Here is a 21226-nt window from a genome sequence, read left to right on the forward strand (position 1 = left end):
AGCCTAGCCATAAAAATAACCCTAACCCTAGCCCTAACCCTAGCCCTAACCCTAAGCCGAACCCTAGCCCTTACCCTAATTCGTAATTTTTTCTGGTTCCGGACATGCTACAGAGCTGAAACTTCACATGTACACTTTTTAGACCCCCCCAGATGCTAAATCCAAAGAAATTTTTTATTTTTATTTTTTTTTAATTTTTCCAATAATTGGCTCTCTATCAAAAAATTACAATTTTTAAGAACTTTTTTTTGTGTGATTCAGTGTCTGGGGGTCTAAAAAGTGTACCTGTCAAGTTTCAGCTCTGTAGCTTGTCCAGAACCAGAAAAAAAAATAGAATTAGGGTTAGGGCTAGGGTTAGGGTTAGGGCTAGGGTTATTTTTAGTGCTTAGGGTTAGACGGTTAGGGTTAGAGGCGTAGGGGTAGGGTTACTAACTCTAACCCTAAGTATCTCACCGTAACCCTAACCCTAGCCCCTAACACTAAACCTAACCCTAACCCTTAAAGCCCAGTTCCTGTCCCATTTTGGTCGGTTCTGGTCTGTTTGCGGTTGTTTGCGGTGCGTTAAACGGGAAGTTTGGTCTGTCACTGTGAAGCGGGCGTAACCCTTACACTACCTGATCAATACAACATCATATCTGATCGTATACACACACTGGATGTTTTAAAGCACGTTATTCCAAACAATTTAGGAATTTTAGGTGATTTATGCCCTTTATGGAATAAAACCCGACTCTGCGTCAACTACGTAATTTTCCATGGGAGTTTTGCCATGGATCCCCCTCCGGCATGCCACAGTCCAGGTGTTTGTCCCCTTGAAACAACTTTTCCATTACTATTGTGGCCAGAAAGAGTCCCTGTGGGTTTTAAAATTTGCCTGCCTATTAAAGTCTATGGCGGTTCGCAATGTTCGCCGGTTCGCGAACATTCGCCGATATTCGCGTTCGCCGCTCGCGAACGGCAAATTTTATGTTCGCGACATCACTACCAATCACATGCAAAAAAACTTTTTGCTTGCATATGATTGGATGATGGAAGTCAACAGAGCTTCTGCTTGGAGCAGAGTGCAACTGCCCTTTGCAAAGTGCACAGTTTATTTGCCTTTAGAAAATCAACCCCTATATATCTGTCTGAGCATATCTTTCCTGCTCCTCTCAGAGTTTATTACAGCTGCACAAGCATCGAGTGCAGACCTCAAAGCCACCGAGTACTTCACAGGGCAAAACAGGAACCTCAATACGTATTCAGCCTGCAAAGATTTGCTGAATATCTGTAGTGCAGGAATATGTCGTCAACTGAAACCACATTTTACGTGTTTTGTCCTCTGTACCTTACAAGACACTCGTCAAATGCTCCATTATCCTTATGTCCTCAGTCTTGCAAAAGCAAAATGACAGATGATGTAGATTTCCATAGTGTGGGGATACAGGAGCAGGCAAAATTAATCAGATGTCTAAAAACTGATTGTTTGTATGCTTTCTGTGGAATGTTACAGTGGTGTAAAAGGAAGAAACCCTGGGTAAATTTTGAAGCACTTGGCAAGACCTGAAGAGGTGTACTATTTCGCCTATGCCTGTACCACAGCACCAGCAGGTGTCTGGCACAGAGGGATTTTTTTCTTTTCCAATTCATCTTTATTTTAATTTTTTTTACATAGTAATTTCTTATTTATTTTTTCTTTTTTACCCATATACAACATTTTCATACAAAACAGGAAAACAACTTATATCCCGGCACAGGGGGATACATACAATGAAGCATGGCTGGGGTGCTGTACTATCGCGTTACAATTTTATAGCCAGTTTCTTGATATATACTGAAAATAGAAAACTTGTAGGAGAGGGTTAAAAGATTTTGTCCGGTCTGGTCTTCAAGGGGTGTGAGGGAACCTCCTAACCCCCTGGAACTTAAGGGGTGTGAAGGAGGACTCCATTAGCAAAAGTTTATAGGTGACAAGGCATGTCTAGTGGGGCATTCTCTCTCAAATAACATCATGGAGCAAAAAACGTTTTTTTTTTTCATTTCTTTTCACAATTTTCTTTTTTCATTTCCCTTGGGATTTCATCATGTTAAAAATGTATTTTTTTTTTTTAATATAACTTCATAGAATTATTCAGAAATGCAATTTTGCATCTTTAAATCAAGAGACATTGGTATTCAAGACAGAAATGTTCAGCTACTTTGTGCTCTCCAAAGCAGCTCTTAAAGGGACCATCATAATGGAAACGAGGGAGCTGGGTTCGTTTTAAAAGGCGTTTGTCAGGTAAATATGGAATATTGGAATTATTTTAATTATTCTTTGAACTAGCTTTTCATATTTTTCAGGCTGTTTACAGACTTCTATAGCTGAAACTAAAATTCACACCCACAAATATTTGACTCATCCCAGTGACTCATCCCCTATTAGACCACTCAGTTCAAAGATTTTGCCTCATCACAGAGACAGTACTGTTGCAAAGTTTAAATTCTACTGTTTATTTTCACAATGAGGACTAACATCTTCAGATTTTTTTTTTTTCTGAATGCAGTAAGTCTTTGCTTAAAATTGCATGTCCATTAACACTTAATGGGAAGAGACAGTGGCTAAGCAGTGGGCATGCTTGTCTAGTGCTGCCAGAGTTCTGCGTTCATTTACCTGCGCTCATCACAGAGACAGTACTGTTGCAAAGTTTAAATTCTACGGTTTGTTTTTTTTTTTACAATAAGGACTAACATCTTTAGATTTTTTTTTTCTGAATGTAGTAAGCCTTTGTTTAAATCTGCATGTCCATTAACACTTAATGGGGAGGGACAGTGGCAACGTGGGGGGAAGGGGGGGGGGTGCTTGTCTTGTGCTGCCAGAGTCCTGCATTCATTCACCACCAGGGAATTATGTGCGTGGAGCTTGGTATATTATATTTTTTCTTTGGGTTTTCTTTGTGTGGTAGGTGATTGTTTTGCACCCAAATTGACGCTAGAATGTTAGTGGGTTTGTATGACTGTGTCAAGGACTAATATAATCAGCTCTATATACTCAGTAAAGTGATATGTATATACTGACACTATATGAAAGAAAGAAATAATATGTGCAGAAACTTCAGTTGTTAATATCTACATAAACTGCTCTGACACCAACACTATGGTAATTATTAGGAAAACGAAACAGTAATTCCAGGTACGAAGTCAAACTAATCACAGAGCTACAGACACTTCAGTTGTGTAACATCAGGAAGTTCAGTCAACACCCCATAGGGTCACCGATAGTATACTTCCTTAAGTCTATGCTGTGCAATTCACTTACCTTATGCCTCCTGTATTACCAATTGCATTCAAACTTTCTAAGATAACCAGATAACAGGCAAAATGTGAAACTTTTGTCAACTGTCAAATCATTGAATGTACTCATGAGAATTTTCATATGAGTGTTTGTACAAATATGTACTTGTGTGGCAAGCTTGTATGCAATTAAACTTTACAATTAAATTTTACCCAGAGTGTGGAAAACAACTTCTAATATCTGTAATAACAGAAAAAAAAAAAATAACTCAGCGCTCACAGGGAACGTCCTTGTAATGCCTCTAATCATTTTACACTCTAACCACAATCACAAGCAAGTGACCAATTTTAACAAATGATAAAAACTGATTTGTCACTTTTACAAAACACATGATTGTCATGTTATTACATATAGAGTTACAGTAGTCATCATAGACTACAGAAAGACCAATTTTAGATATAACTGCAGCACAGAAAACAAATGCACAAATCATTACATAAAACAAATACATTAAAAAAAAAGAAATATAATATTTGGCTTCATTCACATGAGCACATTAGCCCATGCAGCATGAAGACGTATATTTCTGGTGCCCGAGATATCATTGAGCTGTGTTCAACTGCCCATAGACATGAATGCACAAAGTGGGTCCAGCAGCAGGAATGGCAGGAATTCCTGCCATTCACATTGTGGCAAAATGCCCACGCGAATGTAAGCTTATGATGTGGGACACGAGGTGATATTATAACAGTTTTGCAAAATCTGCAGCTGTACATACAAACCAATCAGCTTCTAACTTCAGCTAATTCAATTAAGCTTTAACCTCCCTGGTGGTATGATTATTTCAGATTTTAGGTGCTAAAAGGGGTACCATTATTTTACATGTAATTCTTAAAGCGGTAGTATCATGTTTTTTTTTACTTTTACCTACAGGTAAGTCTATAATAAGGCTTACCTGTAGGTACAATTAATATCTCCTAAACCGGCACGGTTTAGGAGATATTTGCAGTGCATGCAACCACTCACGAGAGCGGCGCATGCGCTCTGAAGGTCCGGGGGGACCTTCAGTTTTGCTTGCAGGGAGCTTGCCGGAAAATCACTCCCGCGTGCATGCGCGGGAGTGACGTCATCGCGGCTCTGGCCAATCACAGCGCCGGAGCCGCCGGACCCGGAAGAGACGCTGAGGGATCATGGCAGCGCCCGCAGTGATGTCCGGGGGTCCATGTCGGGGCTTCGTTCTAAGGTAAGTAATACATAATGAGCTAGTATGCGATGCATACTAGCTCATTATGCCTTTGTCTTGCAGGTTTTTGTTTTTTTTTGTTAGTGTTTTTGGGTTTACAACCGCTTTAAGGACTAGCAGCCCAAACCAACTATTTACATATGATTTTTTTTTACTGTGCGTTCTTCTTTATAACATCTCGGGTATGATAAAATTTGAAACGCAAAATCATAAATGATAATATAATAAATAACTGTAAATAATAACAAATAATAATATAACAATAATAATACTTTTTATTCAATAGATTGTAGTAAATAACATAATCAAAAACACTGAAATTTTTTTTGGCCAAACAAGGATGCAATATTAGTAATATTGCTTCACTAAACATCCCGGGTATGGAAAATTTTAAAACAGGGTACAGCACAAAGTCCGACGTCACAATCAGGACAATAGAACCACGTTTCGTTTCAGATTTTCCTTCCAGTGTCATCACATTTAGAGCAGCAAACCACACACATCCTTGTGGGTGCAGACCTCTTTTGCATTGGTGGAATGTGGTCCATAAAGTGACAACCAGTCAGGCGTTCTGGGGTTCACAACGCCAGCAGCACGACATCCCGATCTATATACAGCCGTTGGTGTTTGGGGCTTGAGAAATATAAGTTTGGCAACTTTACAAACAAAGTCTGCATGAACCACAGGCGTGTCACTCTTTTTTTTTTTAGCAGAATGAATGCGTTCCACAAACACTGTTCAAGAAGATGCCTGAAGATTTTTTTATAATACTTTTTTTGTTGTTTTCTCATTGCCGGATAAAATGTCATGGCCTGGTCAGCTCTGTCCACACCTCCCATGGTGTTATTGTAATCCATCACCAGTTGTGGTTTCATTATGTCTTTTCCACCTTTTGTGTGTACCATGAGAGTAGAGGTGTTGTGAATGGTACTCATTAGGCACACATCTTTTTTGTTGCGCCATCTCAGTGCCATCATTTTGCCTTTCTGCCAGGCAACTATTTCTCCTACCTTGAGCTTTTTATTGGCAAAGGTTGTCAGCATGTCACGCCGGTTAGCCCTAACGGTCCCAAATGCATCCGTCTTGTTGTGTAGAAGGAACTCATAGAGTTCTGGAGAAGTGTAAAAATTGTCTGTGGTTACACAGTACCCCTGATTCAGCTCAATCAAAGTAAGAACCGAAGCGGTTGCCATTCCATAACTACTGAATCGTTCTTTGAATTTGGTTCCTTTCCCGGTGTATAGAACCGAATTTCATATATAACCAGTACTTGATTCACATAGCATGAATGATTTTATGCCAAATCGTGCTCTCTTTGATGCTACTGTATATACTGTATCCAGCTGAGTCTTCCTTTGTAGGCCATTAGACTTTCGTCGATACAAATGTTTCTATCTGGTACATAGGTCTGCTGGAGATTTTTCAGAATAATATGATAAACCTCCAAAATGTTTTTGAGCTTTGGAGCTGGATGAGAAGTCTCATCAATTTCTTCATTATTTACAAAGTGCAAATATTTCATAATGAGAGAATATTTGTATTCCGACGTGACCGTGCCAAAAAAAGGAGTGGCTAGTAATTTGTTGGTTGTCCAATACCACTTCTGCAGGGGTTTACCCACCACTCCCTGCAGAATAATTAGGCCCAGAAACTTCCAGATGTCCTCTTTGGTCACTGGTTCCCACATTCTGCTCCTTGAAAACCTCTGATGCGCAGCAGCTTGTTGCTCCTGGTACAGATTTGTTTCCATAACAATCTTTTCAATAACCTCATCGGTCAAAAAGAGTTGGAGGTATGCCAAGGGATTGTAATCCTCAACATCCACTTTGATACCAGGTGCTCCAGTATACGGGAATCTTGGGGGCGCTACATGCTCCATACCGCAGTCAATCGAGCACCAAGTCCGCACATCGCTCGGCACAGTCGCAGGATCATCGCTGAAATCGCTTTCTGTGTCCGATGACGAACTTCCACATGAATCGCTATCACTCAATTCTGCAAGCGATTCTGTATCGCTGTCGCTGTTTTCCAGCAGGTCATATACCGCTTTTGAGGTGGCGGCACGCTTTTTTGATGCCATGGTCGTTCCGCAGTTTTCAGACACAAAGTACAGAAAAACTGCAGGCAAAGGCACTGGAGAAAACCCTGGGGGGCAAACTAAGGTCAATTTATTTTAGTAATGTAATCCAATAGGATTACAATATATCAGTGTGTTTGTGTTTTTAACTTTTTGAATTTGCCGCCGGTTCCACCCCCCTGCGATGCGACGCTCGCAGGAGACAGAAGCCAGGGCACACAGCATAATTCGGAAGATCCGTCAGCCGTACACTGCCGGAATACATCGCTGGATCCTGGGGACAAGGTAAGTAACCTCTTCCAGGATCCAGCGAACCTCCCTGGCGGTACCCCAAGTGTGGCTCGAGGTTACCACTAATGGAACTAAAATTCCACCCTGAGCCACACTGGGGAATACCGCCAGGTAGGTTAATAAAAAAACCTGGAAGCTGATTAGCTATTGTGCAGAGCTCTGCCAGATTTTGCACTTTCCAGTTTTAGTAAATCAACCCCATTTTGTCTGGTGGTGGAAGAAAACAAATCATCTTTATAATTTTTTTTTACATGAATGGACTTGAGCTATTACATGGTGGATGGCTGCTGTATGAACAGCCACACATAGCTGCAGTCTGAGACAACCTGTCATTGAAGTGTACGGGTTTAGCTGCTCACACCTGTCAAACCTTATGATGTGAGACACAAGGGGAAATTATTACATTTTTTGGACACATAGGGGTTGATTTTCTAAAACTGTGCAAAATCTGGTGCAGCTGTGCATACAAACCAATCAGCTTCTAACTTCCACTTGTTCAATTAAGCTTTAATAAAAAAAATTATTAAAAAAAAAACCTGTAAGCTGATTTGCTATTATGCAGAGCTCCACCGGATTTTGCACTCCCCAATTGTAGTAAATCAACCCAATTTTGTCTGGTGGTGGAAGAAAAACATATCAACTTTATGATTACATGGTGGATATTTATATGAATTCATTGAATGTACTCATATGAAATATTGTGTTTATAACTTATTGTAGGTGTTGATATATGGAATATTGTGTTCATTATTATTATGTGTATGTATATAGGGGAATAATTATGAATTAATTATATGAATTATCACATTTTTTATTTATATTATGTTCCTTAGACTATATCAGAGGTGATACTTTGTGTTATGCCAACATGCCTTAAAATCTACAAATTGTTGAAATACACAACATTTGACTTTTCAGGCATTTACAAAGTAACAAAATCATATCTTAAAAGACCATACAGATTGTTTGGCTAATTTCGCATCTGATTCGGACTGAACACACACAGGACCCTCTTTTGGGTCTGCAGCAGAATCGGATCGCATGGTGGTTCATAACAATGTGATCCGATTCATGTCCGAACTGTCAGTTCGCACTGCGATATGCAAACTGATCTGGGGGTGTCGTTAACTTTGTATTGACACCCCTAGCGATTCGCATATGGCAGTGTGAACTGCCTGCGAGTCGACTGCGATGCGGGAACCCGCAGTGGATTCGCAGGGTTCCCACATCGCATATGTGTGAACCGAGCCTATCAGTCCTTAGATGTAGTGGATACATTCGATTTTTTAAGCATCTTAAATTGACCGATTATGTATTAATCCCCCCCCCACCGATTGGTCACACGGTCCTACGGCCATCCAACAAGACGGAAGCCAGACACCTCTCAGCACGCTGCATACTCTGCTTGTTTTATGCCTGTCTAATCGGGATACAATGTAAGTGCAAAATTGTCTTTGAGCAATAAAATGCTATTACTGCAACAGAGAGCACTAGATTGTTTCCTCTTCTATCCATATGTTTTGGAGCATTTTGGGAAGGTGTATCCTTTGCGGTTCTGAGATATCGGTATGCAGGAGGTTCTGACCTGGCTCTATTGAAATCGTTTTTGCTGATCATCGTGGAGATTGATTCATGCTTTTAGACCCTGTAGGGTCAAGTTCTTGAGGTGAGAGGCAGAGAATGCCGGGTGATGGGATTTATGAGCACTGAAGTCACACATAATATTTTATTCACCGGATCACTAGTGGACTGTGTGTTTTCTTACCGTTTATACCTTCACCTTTATGAACTTTCGTTTTATCCATACATGGCTTTTTAACAACGATGATTTTGGTTTTATAAGTTTTATATAAGCTTGCCTATTTATATCGATACCGGACTGCGCTACACTATTGCATATTTATTCATTGAAGGTGTGGGATTACACTTGAGTGTTAGCTGCTGGTCTGAGTTTACATTTATTCAGCGCTGAATCTTATAATTTTATTTTGTTATATTCATATGTTAGAATGGCCCAGTCAAAGCCCAGACATAAATCCAATTAAAAATCGGTGGCAAGACTTGAAAATTGCTGTTCACAAGTGCTGTTAAGAATATTCATACTTGAGAATATGTAACTTTCATTGCATGCACCCCCACCACGAATATCATCATAGAGGCCAAATTGTGGCAATATCTCAACCAGAAAAGCCATAGAAAAGGAGGTATATCTTGGTTTTACAAGTACCTTCAAAACTCAGACCCTTTTATAAAATCTCCACAAATGCTTAGATGGGAAAAAGACCTCTCTAGATCCTTCTTTGTACAAGAATGGCAACAGGCGCTAACAAACAAATTTAAGTGTATCCTATTGTGTAAATCATTGGGAGAGCATTTTAAAAATCCTACATAGAAGTTACCTTACACCATACATAAACAATGTAGGCTATGTGGGACTTTAGGTGGTACCTTACACCATACACACTGTCTAATTGGCACTCTGATGCATCACCTTTATGCTGGTGTCATTGTGGTAGTGTGGGTAACTTATTACATACACTTTGGACTTATAAATCCCTCAATAGCTTTTGGAACCCTGATTTCACATATTACTGGAAGGCTTACTACTCCGACACCTTATCTGGCCTTATTAGGACTAACAATAAACTCATTCCCTACACAATTTAGAACCATAATATCTCACATCCTTATTGCAGCAAGATTGACTATCACCTCCGTATGGAAGTCCTCCAAAGCATTAAACATTTCAGAAGTTATTTGAAGGGTCAATTCCCATTATATTTATGAGAAATTTTTAGCTAACAACCAGGGCCTGAAAACTTTTCACAAATAAATGGAAATGATTACATTACGAGATATTTAAGCAATCAGAAATTTAACAGCATGATCCGAATAGGGTTCTGATATCATGGGTATAATGAATCTATTATGAAGTAAATGCAGACAGTTTAGTCCATTTTTTTTTCCTTTTATTTTCTTTTTCTATTTTCTTTTATTTTTCACCCAAGTTTAAAGCTTAGTTAATCTCCAAAAGTTCCCTTCTGTTTTACTTTGTTTCTGAAACCCATTTTAAATAAAAGATTACTTTGATGTCTAGCACTATCCACGACACACCCAGACTATTTCAGCAAAATAGATGTGTTCACGATCCAGCGATAGGTGGATGGAGCATTACTCGGGAACAACATATAATCACTTCTATATGTCTCCCTGTTTTTGTATCTATACGTTTATGTTGCTATAGAGATTCCTGCGCGCACCTCTTATGGGAAAGATGACCGACAGTATTTATCTGTACTTTACTAAAAACTTTAATAAAAACTATTTGAAAGAAAATTGCTGTTTACAGATGCTCTCCATCCAACCTGACAGAGCTTGAGCTATTTTGCAAAGAAGGATGGGCAAACATTTCACTCTCTAGATGTAGAGACATCCCCAAAAAGACTTGCAGCTATTATTTTAGCGGAAGGTGGTTCTACAAAGTATTGACTCAGGGGGGATTAATACAAATGCACGCCACACTTTTCAGATGTGTAAAAATTTTGAAAACCATTTATCATTTTCCTTCCACTTCACAATTATGTGCCACTTTGTGTTGATCTATCACATAAAATTCCAATAAAATAAATTTATATTTTTGGTTGTAACATGACAAAATGTGGAAAATTTCTAGGGGTATGAATAACTTTTTAAGGTACTATACAAATGATTTACTTTCTAACTTTAAAACAAATATTTATTGTGAACAATGAATAGGCAGCATGATTAAAACTGCATGTATAAGCACAACTGTTACACCAGAAGATATTGGGTAGAATGTTCTTATATATATTCTTATATATATATTCATTATAATATGTACAAATGTTTCCCTACAAGAATATCGTTCACAGTTAGAAATGTGTATGTTTTAGAAAAAGTTTCCATCCTGCTCCATTTTATTTTCTCATCACTATGACTGAAAACAAATTTCAAACTGATTTAACCACTAAGCATTGGGGGGAAAAAATGAAATTTTACTAGTGTATGGGCAGTTTTAGAACTCCCAAAAAAACACAAAAAAATAGTATTCAGAATGTTTGCATTACCTTTCTGTACAGTGTCAGCAGGAGACTGCGGCCTGATTACAGGTGGCTTGAGGTCCATGCTGGGTGGGTCTTTTTTAGCCACTAAAAATAAGCAGAAATAAGTTATTTGGGAATGTGTGTGTAACCTGGGTAATTAGCAGTTAGCAGTTTACAAGCTATAAAAATGACTATATATTTGTCCTTGCTTCCCCTTCCCTCATCCATAAATAAAGTTCTATATACCTTGTAGAGGAGACAAAAAATGTTGAAAATATTCTTCTGCTTGGTTGCACATGTGGGAGCTTCAACCTCTACGCCTGTATAAGCTATGAATGTTTTACTGAACATTACCACTTTAGAATCAAAGTTGCTTTCCTGTGTGGGTTGAAAGCTGCTGAAACGAATGTTCAGACGGTATGTGTTTCTAATGATAATATCTTTTGTATCATCAAAGCATGATGAGTCTTGTCACTGTTTTTTTTTTTTTTTTTAAGCTGCCACATTTTATATAGAAAACGTATAAAATTAATGTATATAGTTATTTATATGTATACAGTATACTGTATGTATGTTCCATTAAATACAATTCATATTAAAGCTCATACTGTTGCTTTAGCACTGTGATGTATGAAGATTATTATATTGTATATCTTCTTTATCAAATACAAAATTATTCCAGGGTTTTCCGATATGTATCTAAATGCAGTTCAACCATTCAACAAAGAAGTGGGAATCCCATGCATTTTTTAAAGACTTGGATAAAGCACAGGTTCTGTAAGTATTCGATGATGGGAATGGCATGCTAGATTCAACCAGCAGCACAGGCAGACACATGTGGAGTAGCCTTTAGGAAGTATCAAAGACAAGACCAAAAAAGTATTAATCCATCAGAGCCAAATCCAAAGCAGAAAAAACAGTTAGTCAGAGGACCAGTGTCAAATTGGAGAAGAAGGTCTATAACAAAAAAATCAAGGGAAAAGAAGCTCAACCACAGAGCTAACAGATTGGGCTCAATAATTGGCAATGTACAAAGACTGAGGTGCCTCTTTAAGACACCAGTAGCCAATCACAGTAGCAAGGGCCCCCCAATCCTATTTGTACTAATTTGTTCCCACCCTTGATAAGATCAGTAATCATTGCGCATTTAGTGTGCTCAGGGGAGTGGCCACAGACTAGCAAGGTCAGACAAGTACGTGTTCAATACATGGCATGCCCAAAGGTGTGAGTAGAGTGCTTGGAGCTGCTTATTTTCATTAAGTGCAATGGATGTCCAACACGCAAATTCATTGCTATATAGTGTTCCACAACACTGGCCAAATGGAGGAGCATTCAACTGCTTTACTAAAAGTACATCTAAAAAGATTTACAGTTTAAATGAAAAACATCTATTTCAGGTACAATGTATATATATAATGGATTTATAGGTAAGCTCTTCATACATTCGTCTGACCTCAGAATAAAATTATTACTAAAAAAGATATATATTGTGTTGCTAGAAATAAGAATCATTATATACAAACCTGGTCCTTTCACAGTTGCTATTCTTTGAGGAGGTTTGTTCGCTTTCTGAAAGTATATAGCAGGAAAAAAGAAAATGACAGCTATCAGAATGTATTATTATGGACAAAAGGATATTGCCTTTCATGTGATTTAGCTAAAAAAGCCAGTTGCGTCCATTGATTATGTATACTCATTGTAAACCGATTCAGTGTTAAATAAAATGACATAAATACATTTAGTTGATAGAGAACATGACAGCATTACCAAACCATATATATGTGTTTATATATATATATATATATATATATACACACACACACACTGTATATTCCCCTCTAAGATCTCCTCACTGCTACCAGGTGCATTATAAGTATTTTATGTGATTAGAAACTGGGAAAAGTCTGTTGTTGTTGTTCATCAGACAAACCGTGTGAAAAGTACTGCTGGCATGTCTAATGATCTAAACAGGATTTTTTGTACCTACTGTAAAATCCATTTCTTGAAGTTCATTAGGGGACACAGAGTCAGAATTAAATTTATAGACAATCGGGTTATAATGCCCCCCTTTAGGAGACCATGGCAAACAAAAAATCAGATGGCCAGCTAAATTGAACCCCTCTGACTTCCAGCATGTACTTCAAGAAATGTATTTTACAGTAACTACAAAAAAATCCTGTTTTTTATCATTTATAAAGGAACACAAGATCAGTAGTAAATTCAGAGACAACTTGGATGTCTACAACACCAACAAAACACTAACAGGCTCAAATAACAAAACAAAACGCAGTAAAAAATAGTTAAACATTTCTCAATAGAGAATCCATCCTCCAAGGACACTAGCAAAAAACTAAAGCATGTTGGGAGAGGGAGGAATTATATTTGGCTGGCCAACAGCTTTTTTTGTTTGCTAGGGCCCAATTCTTCCTGAAGGTGACAGGATACCTGAATGTATTTCTGCTCCTGTGTCCCTAAATGGTTGCCTCATGTACATACTATAATTAGAAATAAGTATATTTCCCCTGCCTAAACACATTGAGAGGGGCCTGGACTGTGGTGTCATCTCTTTGGAATGATGCCTTGTCTCTCTGTTATGTGAATGCATTTTTAGTAATACATTTCATTAGTGCATACGGTTTTACGCTATGGATATTGCCCTGTGTTTCTTTCATACCCTGGGCCCATCTTGGCTGTGAGTGGCCAAACAGGAGAGTCTTTGGAGGCCTGGGCTAATTTTAAAAGTACTAACTGATCTCTTACTACCTAGAGATCCCATGCAGCTGGTAAGAGGTTTGTGGTTTGTTTTGGTGGAATTCCTTAACCTACACTGTCTTACAATAGCTATTTAGCTTTATCTGAGGACTTTTTTTCATATATTATATTTTTTGAGTCATATATTTTTTGTTCACAATTGTATACTTAAAGAGATAATGCACCATTCTTTTTTGTTTTATACATAGAAATAAGGTTTTTAAAATAGTAACGCATCCTAATGAGTTTATTTGCATGTAGCTAATATATATTTTAAGGTATTGGCTGGCAGGATTGCGGACAGTGCATATGTGACATATATATATATATATATATATATATATATATATATATATATATATATATATATATATATATATATATACAGTGCCTTGCGAGAGTATTCGCCCCCCTTGAACTTTTTGACCTTTTGCCACATTTCAGGCTTCAAACATAAAGATATAAAACTGTAATTTTTTGTGAAGAATCAACAACAAGTGGGACACAATCATGAAGTGGAAAGAAATTTATTGGATATTTCAAACTTTATTAACAAATAAAAAACTGAAAAATTGGGCGTGCAAAATTATTCAGCCCCTTTACTTTCAGTGCAGCAAACTCTCTCCAGAAGTTCAGTGAGGATCTCTGAATGATCCAATGTTGACCAAAATGACTAATGATGATAAATAGAATCCACCTGTGTGTAATCAAGTCTCCGTATAAATGCACCTGCACTGTGATAGTCTCAGAGGTCCGTTTAAAGTGCAGAGAGCATCATGAAGAAAAAGGAACACACCAGGCAGGTCCGAGATACTGTTGTGGAGAAGTTTAAAGCTGGATTTGGATACAAAAAGATTTCCCAAGCTTTAAACATCCCAAGGAGCACTGGTCAAGCGATAATATTCCAACAAAACAATGACCCAAAACATAAAGCAAAATCTACAATGGAATGGTTCACAAATAAACATATCCAGGTGTTAGAATGGCCAAGTCAAAGTCCAGACCTGAATCCAATCGAGAATCTGTGCTCGAGCTGTTTTGCAAGGAGGAATGGGCAAAAATTTCAGTCTCTCGATGTGCAAAACTGATAGAGACATACCCCAAGTGACTTACAGCTGTAATCGCAGCAAAAGGTGGCGCTACAAAGTATTAACTTAAGGGGGCTGAATAATTTTGCACGCCCAATTTTTCAGTTTTTTATTTGTTAAAAAAGTTTGAAATATCCAATAAATTTCGTTCAACTTCATGATTGTGTCCCACTGTCCCACTTGTTGTTGATTCTTCACAAAAAATTACAGTTTTATATCTTGATGTTTGAAGCCTGAAATGTGGCAAAAGGTCGAAAAGTTCAAGGGGGCCGAATACTTTCGCAATTCACTATATAGATATATATATATATATATATATGTGTGTGTGTATATATATTGTCGGCAGTGTATATGTGACACCTAGGTTTCAAATGAAACCTGGCTGGGGAAAAAACAAACTTTTTTCTTTCCCAGACTGTTTATAAATCCTGTATGGGTCCTTGATCCTGGAGGCTTTTGGGAGCTTTAGGTGGGATAAATCCTCTATTCTATATCTTACCTAATAGCCAGACCTTATTAAGAAGTCCCATCTGTTCATGGGTCTTTTTATATGTGAGCTTACTAATGCTAGGGGCTCTCTCTCTCTCTATTGTGAAAATCTGCTGCTGGGTGAAAAGGCTGAGTGCTGACAGAACACTAAAAATGTACAAATGCCGCCTGGTTCTTTTGAAGAACCGATTAAGGAAAACCCGATTTAATCAGAAGTGACCTGAGTTTACTTTGTTGCTCAGATGTGCAGATGTTCTTCTTGTTTTATGTTACAGACTTGCTGTGCAAAGCCCCCCTGCATTGAAATTATGTTTGTTGCCTTGCTGAATAAAACTGCAGGACAAACCTGCTTGGACTGCTTTTGCATTTCCCTATCTTGTTCATGGTGAAAAGGCTGTACATTCCTCCTCCTGAGAAAGGAAGCTGCCGTTGCAAATATTTTCCTGAAATTCGAATTGCCTAGCCGTTAATTCAATGGCTTCAATACTTTCTGAATCACTGACCCAAAAAAGGTATACATATAAGGAAATTCAGAAATACTTATTTCCATACCTATTCTGGGTTAGTGACTAAAATAATTGAAGCCAGAGGATGAGTTTAACAGTCAGGTAGCTAGTATTTGGTAAATGAGGAGTCAGCAGTGCAAGTTTCTATACTTTTCTCTGAAAATTTTCATTAAAAAAAAAAAAAAAAGAAAAAAAAAATATAAAGACACATCGGGCGCCCTAAAATGGGATTGATTATTTACTTTAACCGGTTGCCGACCGCCGCACGACTATATACTGCGGCGGTCAGCCCCGGCCAGGCAGAGTGACGTATCGGTACGTCACTCGCCTGTCACTGACTTGCGAGCCTATCGCGGGCGGGCGCGCGCCCGCCGAGGCGCGCGCCCGCCGCGGCTCGTTCACAGGCAAGTCAGTGCGTGTGACCGGCGGACTCGATGTCCGCCAGTCACACTGCGATCGCTCCTGTGAAGGGAGAAAGACAGAGCAGCTTGTGTAAACAAGCTGCCTATCAGTTCTCCCTGTGTAAAAGTGAAGATCTGTCCGTTCTACTATGTAGAACGGTTGATCTTTGCTTTTACACCAATAGGAATGTCCCTACACAGTTAGAATCACGCCCCTAGGACACACTTAACCCCTCCCTGTCCAATAAAGTTAACCCCTTCCCTGCCAGTGTCATTTTTGCAGTAACAGTGCATATGTATAGCACTGATTACTGCAGTAATGTCACTGGTAACCCCAAAAGTGTCAAAAATGTCAGTCAAGGGTCCGATCTGTCCGCCGCAATGTCGCAGTACCGAAAAAAAATCGCAGATCGCCGCCATTACGCGTTAAAAAAAAAAACACCAAAAATGACAAAAATCTTTCCCTTTGTTAGTAAACGCGATAACTTTTGCGCAAACCAATCAAAATACGCTTTTTGCGATTTTTTTTACCAAACATAGGTAGCATAAAACAAATTGGCCGAAAAATGTTAAAAAATTTCGATTTTTACTTTTTTTTTTGGGGAATTTCATATAAAAAAATGTGAAAAATATTGTTATTTTTGCAAAATTTACGCTCTTTTTTTGTTTATAGCGCGTGATCAAAAAATCGCACAGGTGATCAAATACCACCAAAAGAAAGCTCTGTTTGTGGGAAAAAAAGGGCGTCAAATTCGTTTAGGTACAGCTTCGCACGACCGCGCAATTGTCCGTTAAAGTCACGCAGTAAAAAATCGCAAAAAAAACCCTGGTCCTTTAGCAGCCAAATCCTCCGGGGCTTAAGTGGTTAAAGAAAATTTTAAACAAATCTGTGGATCTCCTCAATGGATTCACAGACAACAATACAATCCTGATAGACTTTCTAATGCTTCTCTTCCCTAAAAAAAAGTAAGAAAACTGTTGGGGTCTGGAGTTTCTTCAATGCCTTTTTTACAGAAAAGATAGTATTCTGAGAATTGTATGAGGGTTTTGTTCGATGGTCAGACTAGATGAAAATATCAGTTTGTGGTACTCTTCTTTAAATTGATAGACTAAATATGATAACATGAAGACATGCACAAAAAGTCATTAGCTATATTACAACATATGTTATTTTATAAATCAGACACCTATATACAAAATCATATCATATACAATCTAACTAGCTGGGTGACAGTTAAAATGGAGATATGGAACGTATCTAACACAAGGTGTGAATACCATTACTGTGACTACAAAAGTATTCCGTATTTATTGTAATACACTAAATATCATTTTTAAGTAAATTTTACCCTTCTGATGTCTGCAATTCTGACAGTCTGCTACACAGGAGTGAATATGTAGGGCAGACAGAAGAATTACTGCTCTTTGGTATATAACAGGAAATGTGCACTTTGATGATAATTTCTTTCATACACAGGATGTGAATTGCTGTTTCTTAGTTTTTCATAGTCGTGAAAGCAAGGGTATAGTACGAAAACATTATGTATTTGAAGCATAATAATATATGCATCCATTTGAATGGCAACACAACATTTCTCAATATGTCTTTAACCCCTTCCTGCCTAAGGGTAAAACAAATGTTAATGCCTAAGCACAATTTTGCAACTTTGGCATGTGTTAGTAAAACCGTACCCATCATCACAACTACTTTGTGCATCCAGGTGGATTATATTGCGTTTTTTGTTTTTTTTTTCAGGACAAATATGGCTTTTGTTTGGTGGTAAATGCTAATGGGTACCTCCTGATTTTTTTCATTATCAAAGGAAAATGTTTTTTTTTTAGATTAGCTGTATATTTCTTGCTACTACTGTAGCCTGCCACCAAAGAACAATGCAAAATAAATTCTCCTGCTCCTGACAATTGCAGCGATACCACATATTTGTATGTTAGCTGTTGTTTGTACCCGTAGTACAGCCCAGAAACAATAGTGCGCATTTTGTTGCTTTTATCCAACCTAAAACACACTGACACTGTCAGACACTGATACTAATTTGAAAAAAAAAAAATCCTTCGCAAAAAAATTCTGACCCTGACCCAAACACTAACCCTGGCACTGACCTAGATCAAACCTTGATCTAGGTATTGTTTTGTATTTCATTTATTTTATTTTTTTATTATTAATACTAGTATGTATTTTTTTACACACAGTCGCTTTTTTTTCTCTCTCTGCAAGGAGAGAGATACAATGTATTTCTCTCCTCCATTTAGAGAGAGAAAACACAGGGCCGGGCTTCACAGTGACTGATCACTATGATAGCCCATCAAAGGCTATCACAGCGATCAGGTGACCAGAATCGGGAGTTCCGGACCCAATTGTTAGTACAGGGCCTGGGGCTATCGGTGAGACCCTGGTGGGAGTGTGCCACACAGACAGGTACGCAAATAAGTGGCCCCACTGAAAAAAGTCCATTCCAGTGGGGCTGCATTTTTGCATACACTCATAGGGGTTAAGCATATGTGTGACCATTTTTTTTATTTTATTTACACACCTGTTTAAATAACAACTTTCTAAAAATAGAAAATTTCCAAAAGTTTGTAGAAATCACCTCTCACTTCTTTTTGCATTTCTGGGACAGGAAATAAAGGGAAATCTAACCAATTAATCCCAGACAGCAAAAATGATTTAGAGGTTTAAACCCTTCTCTCTTGTTTATACTTGAAAGAACATCTGTTACTGGACAACTACCAGGACTATTATCCCTGACCAATCCCCCAAAGTTCGTTCTTCAGCTATTTCTCTCCACCAGGGACAGTGCATGGGTGCAAATGCACAGTGAAAGGCTTGTTCACTTATTGATTACCATCGAAAAGGAAACAACCTGGGAGGCCTATCTCATGCAATAAGAAAAAATAGTGGTGCGCCTTGCATGCTGTGTACCACAGCAGCGTAGTCCTGAACCCAGCCTTTTGAGAAGTGTTTATGTTCATATGTGGGCATGGGGCAATTTGCCAAGTAGACTCGTATCCAGGCTGAAAGAGAGTCACATAGCAATTTTGGGATTGCAAAAAGATTTGTCCTTGTTGTCTAGCTAACCCCCAGAGTCTGATTGCAATTGCAGGAAATTGCTGAATTCTATATGAAAGGAGGCCATATGGCACTGTATATATATGTGTGTGTATATATACATATATATATATATATATATATATATATATATATATATATATATATATATATGTATATATAGATATATATATATATATATGCACTGGGGGGCAAAATAACGTCAATTTATTTTATTTTGTAATGTAATCCAATAGGATTACAATATATCAGTGTGTTTGTGTGTTTTACTATCTGAATTTGCCGCCGGTTCCACCCCCCTGCAAGCGTCACGTCGCAGGAGACGGAAGCCGGGGCTCACAGCATCAGGCGGAAGATCCAGCCGCCGTATGCTGCAGGAACACATTGTGGGATTCGGGGACAAGGTAAGTAACCTCTACAAGAATCCAGCGATGCTCCCTGGTGGTACCCCGAGTGTGGCTCGGGGTTACCGCTAATGGCACTAAAATTTCACCCCGAGCCATACTCGGGAATACCGCTAAGGAGGTTAATAAGGTCAGATATGGCCTCCTTTCATATAGAAACCAAAAATGATTTCTATAGCAAGAAATCAAATTGTAAATGTCCTTCTTCTAGAGCTGTTTATCATATCACATATCAGGCATTTCATTGGGGGGGGGGGGGGTATTTCTTTTCTTTTTTTTTTATTTATTTTCTTCATGTTGGAACAGTTGGGTTGATATTAACAACAAATATGCTATTCAATTTTCAAGGGAATTCTCCCAGAGCTTAGTGATGAGGTGAAGATCTGCTAACTTCCATCATTCAGACATGCAAATAAACATGCTTTTTTTTTAAATTTTGTTCATACATGAGAAAGTTGGCTTCACTCAGTTAGTTTTAAACACTCCATCTTGTATCAGTTATATAGGAATAGTTCCTTTTAAAGTAGTCTTTGTCCAGCTGCTTTCTCACAGGAATACAAAGACAGTCTTCCGGGCACACAGCCAGTTATGACCTTGCTAAGCATAAAGATGTATTTCGTCTCAGCTAATTGACACATGATCTAACCGAATCACTTAGTTGTAGAAAAGTATTTGTCGATTGTAGAATAAACTGAGAAATCTTTTAGACTATCATTAAGTGTTTGATTTCCCTAGGTGTACACAGTTTCCGACTTATTTTGGATAATATTAATTTAAATATTTTAAATTTTGCATACTGAAGACCGCTTCTAACTTCATCACATGTGATTTGGTAATTCTTTGCAATGAGAATTTCAGCCTGTTTGCCTTTAGTAAATGAACTCCTCCTAGGTTTTGTTGTAAATTTAACAATAACGGCCTTTAAAGCTTCTTGCAATTATCTGGAAATTATTAGTTATGAATATCATTATCGTATTTAGGGAAAGCAATTTTAAGATAGTATGCACGCTACAATCAGCATAGCCCATGTGCCATTTGTAACGCAGAGACTTACAATGTGTGAATTGGAAGGCAGTAGTAGTAATACAAAGTTATCTGGAAACAAGCCGGTTTTTCCATTTAGTTCTCCTTTCCACCAGCCCTCATCTTCTGTCTCCTGCAGGACATAATCACAACATAGGTCAGCGCTTAGGTTTCTAATACACCACTGATGAATTCATAGAAAGTATTCAGCATATTTTTAGGAAGCATAAAAAGGTGAAAATAAAGTTAAAGTAGTAGTAAAGGCTGGGTTTTTTTTTTAAAACTCCAAACATGTTATACTTACTTGCTCTGTGCAATGGTTTTACTTAGAGCAGCCCCAATCCTCCTCTCCTTGGGTCCCCCACCACAGCTTCTGGCTCCACCCCCCTGCTGATTGCCCCCATAGGCAAGCCACTTACTGTGGGTGCACTCATGCGTGCCTGTCCCCAAGCCCAGTTCTGAGTTTCCATATGACACATAGAGTGGGACTTGCCCCCCCCCCCCCCGCTCCCTCCGCATTGGCTCTGATTGACAACAGCAGGAGCCAATGG

General features: G+C 38.4%; 1 protein-coding gene across 1 annotated transcript in view; it reads right to left on the reverse strand.

Annotated features, from left to right (window-relative positions):
- The window catches only part of SH3D21 (SH3 domain containing 21), a 217924-nt gene that overhangs the window by 41767 nt on the left and 154931 nt on the right, over positions 1-21226 (reverse strand). Inside the window, exons 9-11 of the mRNA XM_082246910.1 lie at positions 20707-20808; positions 12452-12497; positions 10953-11033 (exon numbers count right to left, since the gene is read on the reverse strand). Of these exons, the coding sequence (XP_082103036.1) occupies positions 10953-11033; positions 12452-12497; positions 20707-20808 (229 nt within the window). The remainder of the gene's footprint in view (positions 1-10952; positions 11034-12451; positions 12498-20706; positions 20809-21226) is intronic.

The sequence above is a fragment of the Pelophylax lessonae genome, assembly GCF_965119305.1.
Source record: "Pelophylax lessonae genome assembly, chromosome: 2".
Classification (NCBI taxonomy): domain Eukaryota; kingdom Metazoa; phylum Chordata; class Amphibia; order Anura; family Ranidae; genus Pelophylax; species Pelophylax lessonae.